The following is a 7,015-nucleotide window of genomic DNA, read 5'->3' as shown; positions in this document are numbered from 1 at the left end:
TTGTAAAAGTTAATAAAGGGTCTTTTTAAAAAGTACCTTAGTGAGTTTAAACCTTTAAGTCGCGGAACATTAAGTTCGTTTACGGCTACTGCTAGCGTAAATTTGTCGCCCGTGGAGCCTTAGCCTTAGCCATTTCGCTCGTTGCAATCCGTGACTGCACGCCGCGCCGGGGTTTGTTTTGGTTGGATCCGGGAGAGCAGCATATGTGCCTCCTGATGAGAGACTAATAAGTTTCGAAACCGTTAGAGGTGCTTGCTGCACTCTCTGATTGGACTAGAATATAATCCGGCTGTATTTTCGTTTTGCAACGAAATTAAAAATGGTTCTTCATTTTTGATTTACATGTTTACTCTGATTGGAGTACGAAGGGAACCATTCTCGTTGGAACTTTACCGCGCTGAGCAGATGGGACGTGTATTATAAATTGTAAAATTCCCTCATCTTCCTTAGTCTCAGCATCCGTTATGGCTTGCAAATTGTAGAAGCCTCGGAGGTGTAACCAGAGAAGGTTCCCATTGTTTTCAGTCTGGTGGGATGTAGAGTAACATTATGTTGTTTTATATGTCATTAGATTAAAAACTTGGTCTTTTGCTAGCAGTTGCCGCTAGGGCATCTATGCCATTTCGTTCGTTGCAATCCGTGACTGCACGCCGGGGTTTGTTTTGGTTGGATCAGGGAGAGCAGCATATGTGCCTCCTGATGAGAGACTAATAAGTTTCGAAACCGGTAGAGTTGCTTGCTGCACTCTCTGATTGGACTAGCATATAATGCGGCTGTATTTTCGTTTTGCAACGAAATTAAAAATGGTTCTTCATTTTTGATTTACATGTTTACTCTGATTGGAGTACGAAGGGAACCATTCTCGTTGGAACTTTACCGCGCTGAGCAGATGGAACGTGAATTATAAATTGTAAAATTCCCTCATCTTCCTTGGTCTCAGCATCCGTATGGCTTGCAAATTGTAGAAGCCTCGGAGGTGTAACCAGAGAAGGTTTCCATTGTTTTCAGTCTGGTGGGATGTAGAGTAACATTATGTTGTTTTATATGTCATTAGATTAACAACTTGGTCTTTTTTTTTAAAGCAAATACTTCTTTTTATTCAATAGATCCATTATCGCTGAAAGTGAGAAAGACCTACACCTGCAGACTCTACTAAACATAATTTGTAATACTAGGGAACTGGAACAGTTTGGTTTAACGATAAACATAAAGGAAACAAAAACCGTGGTTATCAGTAAGAGGGGCAAAGTCATTACAAGGATCCAGATAAAAATGAAGATATTGAACAAGTGGACAAAATGAAATACTTAGGAGTCCTAGGATTACGGAAAATCTAAATCCGAAATCAGGAATTAGACCAAGAATAGAGCAAACAAGAGCAGCCTTTTTGAAGATGTGAAAATTTCTGAGTAACCAAAAGACTCAATCTGCAAATCCGATACCGTATGATAAAATGTTATATCCACTCTATTCTTCTTTATTTATGGTGTCGAAGCGTGGACTGTTAATGTTGACTTAATAAGAAAGCTGGCAAGCAAGCAAGCAAGCAATTTGATTTAACCCGACCTGTGGGATTTGTTCACCCTCTCGAAGGAGTACATTCGGGTGTAACAAGTCATTGGGGCGAGGTGTTTTGACCCGAGTTATACAGGGATCACCCCACCTCGCTCCAATGCCCCAGGCCATCCCTTTCCCCCCCATAGCACGCTGATGCGCGATGGGGGCACAACTATCGTAGCCAAATGCTCTTCACAATGGAACCCTGGGTAATAAGATTCCACTGTGGTATCCTAATCGAATGCAAAAAAAAAACTAGGCCCAGCGTGATGCGCTCTATGCCTTTATCTTCTTAATAACTTATCCGCGGTACTAAAAATTGCTTGCTTGGGCCCCGAGTCATCGTGCCGAGCCCCACTGAGCCCTGTTGGGCCCTGCTGGGCCCCGCCCGATGACTCGATGCTCTAATTTTTTTGTGTTTTTGGTTTTTTTAATTTTTTTGGGGGCTTTCGCCATTTTTTTATTTTATATGAATTTTTTTGGGGGCTTAAGGCCCTTCTAATTTTCTAATATTTGCTTACCTTGGAGGTGGTCGTGGTACTTGGACTTCGTGGGTAACGCTATCTTCGGCACTTGTTTCGAGCTACGAACACACTACTATCACTTATCACTTTTAGTTTATCCTATAATTTGTTGTTTCGGGCGTCTGTGCTTCCATCGGTGGAACTCGTCGTATCTTAGCGTCTCTCGCAGTATGTAATTTGGGTGATGTTCTAATTCTGCGAATTTGACCCTTGCCTTGTCTGTCATGGTTTCTGTGACTCTCACCTGTTGGAGTTCTCTGAACAGGAATCTTTCAGCTACATATCTTGGGACTCTGACGGCCTCCCTCAAGCTGTTGTTATGGACTGCTTGGATCTTCTTCTTGTGTGTATTACATACGTGTCCCCATGCGAGAGACGCATAAGTTAATACCGGTAGGATTATACTATTTATCAATCTTAACCTTGTTTTGAGTGTTAGTTTACTTTTTCTGCCTGTGAGTCCTCTTAGATTCGCTCTTGCTATGTTGGCCTTCTGGACTGTGGCTTCTACGTGTTTTTGGAAGGTTAATCCTTTATCCATAATGACTCCTAGGTATTTGGCTTCGTTTTTCCACTCGATGGGCCTGTTCTGCACCCTCAATTGTTCCTCTGGCTGCTGTCTCCCTTTCTTGTATAGAACCGCTTGTGTTTTCTCTGAATTTATGGCTATCTTCCATTTGATACACCATGCTTCAATTTCTTCTAGTGCAGTTTGTAGGTTGGTCACTGCTATATCTGCGTTTCTATGCTTGGCCGCTATTGCTGTATCGTCGGCGTAGAGGCTCATGAGGGTACCTGGTGTTCTAGGTACATCTGCGGTGTATATCGTGTACAGCAGGGGTGACAAGACCGCTCCCTGTGGTACTCCAGCCTCCGGGATTCCGAGTTCGGACAGGACTTGTCCTATCCGAATCCTGAACCTCCGGCCGCCCAAGTACGACGAGATTAGCCTCGTCATCGCTCCGCTGTACCCGTAATCCCGCATTTTGAATAGGAGCCCCTTGTGCCAGACTCTGTCGAATGCCTTGCTTACATCCAGGAACGCTGCTCCAGTGTACTGCTTATCATTGAAACCGGCTGCTATGTACTCGGTTAGCCTGAGGACTTGTAGTTCGCTGGAGTGCTCTGCTCTAAATCCGAATTGAGCCTCTGGGATGATATTTAGTCGGGTTGTTTCCGCTTGCAGTCTGCTGAGGATGACTCTTTCCACTATCTTGCTGATCGCTGGAAGTAAGCTGATTGGCCTGTAGTTCTGTGGGAATGTGTGATTCTTGCCAGGTTTTGGAATCATGATGACACGGGCCTCTTTCCATCTGTTTGGGAATGTCTTGAATCTTAATATTGCGTTTATAATATTTGTGAAATACACTATAGCTTTTCTGGGCAAATATTTTAGGGCTCTGTTGGTTATTTCGTCGAGGCCAGGCGCTTTTCTCGGTGAACTATTTTTGATATGTTCATTGATTTCTTCCGGTGATGTTGGGGGGATGAAGTCCTCTGGGTCTTCTGGTCCTTCTTTTTGTTCTTCGACTTCTTCCAGGAAGTCGTCGTCTTCATCTTGGTGGAAGTTCAGTCTGCATTCATCTTCGAGTGTAGTCCTCATTGCCTCTGCTTTATCTTCTATGGTGTATACCATGCCGTATCTTCCATGTAGTGGGGGGATGGGTTTCCTGTCGCTTCTCAACATTTTCTGGAGCTTCCAGACATTTCTCATGTTTGAGTCTTGTTCTTCCATCTCTTGTACAAAGTTGTCCCATTTTTCGCTACGGTGGAGTTTTAGGGCCGTTTGGACCTCCCTATTTAAAATATTTGCCCAGGATTTATCTACTCTGTTTCTTGTTCTTTTTGCTGTTTTCTTTGCTCTATTTTTTTCCCTTATCAACTCTTGTGTTTCTTGTGGTATGTCTTTGAACCTTCCCATGAATATCTCGACATCTTCCTCTGTTGTGCTGTTTCTAATTGCCTCTTGGATGATATTTTCGAACTCTAGGACTTTTCCTTCTATTTCTTCTGGATTGTTTATTACTGGCACTATGTTTATTCCTTCACTTACTAACCTTTTGTAGTTAGTCCACTTTATTTTCTTTTTTGTTCTTTTTGGCGGGTTTGTCTCTTCCCATGTTCCGATTTCTAATAGGATGGGGTGGTGGTCAGTTGATCCTTCGTCCAGCGTGATTAATTCTGATTGCAGTCCTAGGTTTTTGGCTACAACTAAGTCGATGTGTGTCGGAAGTGCGTTTCCTGGGTAGTGGGTAGGTTCTTCTGGGCCCATTGCCATTGTGTCTTCGTTGTTTTCTATGTATCTGTTTAGTAGTCGTCCATTCCTGTTCGTAGCTCTGTCGTTCCAGTTGGGGGATCTTGCATTCAGGTCTCCTATTATGATCGATGGTTCGGCGATGTTTAGGAACGCATCTAGGTCATCGTCCATTAAAGGGTCTTGTGGTCTTACGTAGGCTGATGTAATCCTTATTGCGCCTTGCCTCATGTTAACTTCTATTGTTGTGGCTTCCATGTTGACCAGTGGTGGAGTAGTGTAACTGGTGTGTCTAATACCCTTCTTTACGAGGATGGCCGTTCCTCCTGATCTTCTAGTGAGGTCGTTCCTATATACGTCGTATCCAGGAAACTTTAGGTTGAAGTTGTTGGTCAGTTTTGTTTCCTGAATTGCTACGATGTCCATCTCGTATCTGTTGGCGAGTTCATCTAGTATGTTCTGATTTGTGGTTATGCCGCCCGGGTTCCAGGAGCCTATCCTCAAGTATCCCCTCTCTGCCATTAGTTCTGTGCCTGCCTGGTGCTGAGTATCACCTCTTGGACTACCTTAGTCACGATGTTTGTGACCATCCTGACTAGGTACTCTTCATCTGGGAGGGTTGGTCGGTTGGACGGTGTGTTGTTCTGCGCTGGTTGGTCTCCCTGCGTGGCTTGCGCGTAGGATACCCCGGTTGCCTGCTGTCTTCGGTTTGGTGGTGGTCGCTGTTGTGACCTCTGTGGTGGAGGCCTCCCCCAGGTTGGGCACCTAGGACATCCTCTGTAGTTGGCTGGGTGGCTTCCATTGCAGTTGGCACACGTTGCCTTGACTTCTCTGGCTCTCTGGCACTGCTTTGAGTGGTGTTCTTCGCCGCACTTCACACATCTCGGGTCCTTGTGACACGAGTTCTGGGCGTGATGGTACCCTTGGCAGTTGAAGCACTGCGTCGGTCCTGCTGCCTTGTGTAGGTCCTCTACCACAACTTTCATGTGGCACAGGTTCGTTACCCGCTTTGCTTTTTCCACGTCTTCCTGATCCAGTGTCATGACAAACATGGGTAGTGGCCTCCTTTTCCCTACTCTCGTAGACATGTTACGTGCTGTGTGGCAGGTTATTCCATATTGGTTTGCCATGTCTTCTTGGATTGCCTTCTCGGTGGTATTCGTGGGCAATCCTCGTAACACTAATTTTGGTTTCCTGTCTTCGTCGAGTGGAAAGGCTATCCATTGTAGCCTCTTTTTCTCTTTGGCGGCGTATGCTTCTGCATATTCCTCCACTATCCTTGTCATCTTTCTGTAGTCATCCGGGCTTTTAGCCTGGATGAGCGTCTCTCTGCCACTTCTGGAGATTTTGTTTGTGGTGATGATGCCTTTGCCCTGGGCTATGGTAAGAATAGCCCCTGTCTCGCTGACACTCTGTAACTTAATTACAGGCGGTTTTCTGTATGGTGTTACCTGGTTTTCAGGTAACACGGCTTCTTCGGCGTCTTCTTCGTTTTGGTTTGTTTCCATTGACACTGTATCAGTTTGACTGGAAGCGGCAAGCGCGTCCCTATCTGTGCTCGTGGATGGCACTGGTTCTTCGGGGAGGGGTAGCTGTACCTGGGGAGCTAGTTTCATGGCTTTTTCTTGGTTGGACGTCCATGTGGCGTCTTCCTCGTCGGTTAGTGTCACCAGGGGTGGAAACTCTTCCTTTCTCTTTTTCCTCTGTTGGGTGGACGCCTCCTTCGTCGAGGTGGTAGCCTTCTGGCTGGGTGGTCGAGTCTGCTCGGTGGTCATCTTTTTGGTGGCAGGCTGCTCTACTGGTGGTTTTTTGTCCGTCTTTTCGGGGTTTTTCTTCTCCGGTTTCTTTGCGAGTTGTTTCTGGAGAGCTATCAACTCGTCGAATCTGGCATCCATCTTTTCGCTCATTCGTCGAATCTCCGTATTCAGCTCTTTGATCTCTGCCTTCTGTTGTGCGATCACCTCTTCATATTTTTTGTTGTTTGCATCAACGTTTGCTGCAAATTCTTTCATCAGGGTTCTGAGTCGGTTGATTTCTTCGTTGGCCCTTGTCAGCTCGTCTTCGCTGGCGGCATCCTCTTCAACCCGCTGACGTTTGGTAGTGCCCCCGCCTTCGGCGCCTGGGACGTCTTCGTCCATGTCCTCGACTTCCTGGGTGGCCTCGATGTTCTGGGAATCCTCGACTTCCTGGGTGGCTTCGGTGACGTTCTCGGTGGTCTCGACGTTCTGCGTGGAGTCCTTGCCTTTTGACTTCTTTTTCTTTTTTCTTATTCTACGATTTTGGATCGTAAAACCGTCTTTTCCATCTTCCTGGTCGCTCGAGTGGTCATCACTGCTCTCTTCAGGGTGCTGTAACAGGAGGGACTCTTTAGAGTCTGCATATCTTGGCGGGGAAAGCGCCTTGGATCTGGGGGGTGACCGAGATCTGACTCGTGTCATCTTTGGTTGGGAGCGGTAACCTAACTTTTAGAAGAAGCCTTTTTTTCAGCCGATTGGCCCGACACCACATCGACTTCAGGGTTGGCTCCCTGCACAACAGCGCGGTAGTTCTCGTACCTAGACAGAACTAGGTACGGGATCCTCTTGATTTTCTCAACTCTCTGACCTTAGGGGCCGGGGCTGCAAGATGTATTCTAAATAACTACACCTTGCAGTGTCGAGGCACAGTGTTTTAAACTGTA

The 7,015-nt window shown here is 46.0% G+C and overlaps 1 protein-coding gene across 1 annotated transcript; it reads right to left on the bottom strand.

The window, feature by feature from the left end:
- Positions 1–1,152: 1,152 nt before the first annotated feature.
- On the bottom strand, positions 1,153–6,773 carry LOC126893011 (uncharacterized). The gene is made up of 2 exons (XM_050662948.1): positions 6,135–6,773; positions 1,153–1,179 (listed from the first exon to the last, which is right to left on the bottom strand). Exons 1-2 carry the CDS (start codon positions 6,771–6,773, stop codon positions 1,153–1,155), a joined length of 666 nt encoding a protein of 221 aa, XP_050518905.1.
- Positions 6,774–7,015: the final 242 nt, after the last annotated feature.

This window comes from Diabrotica virgifera, chromosome 10, assembly GCF_917563875.1.
Source record: "Diabrotica virgifera virgifera chromosome 10, PGI_DIABVI_V3a".
Classification (NCBI taxonomy): domain Eukaryota; kingdom Metazoa; phylum Arthropoda; class Insecta; order Coleoptera; family Chrysomelidae; genus Diabrotica; species Diabrotica virgifera.
This window is presented reverse-complemented; position numbering and strand designations above follow the sequence as displayed.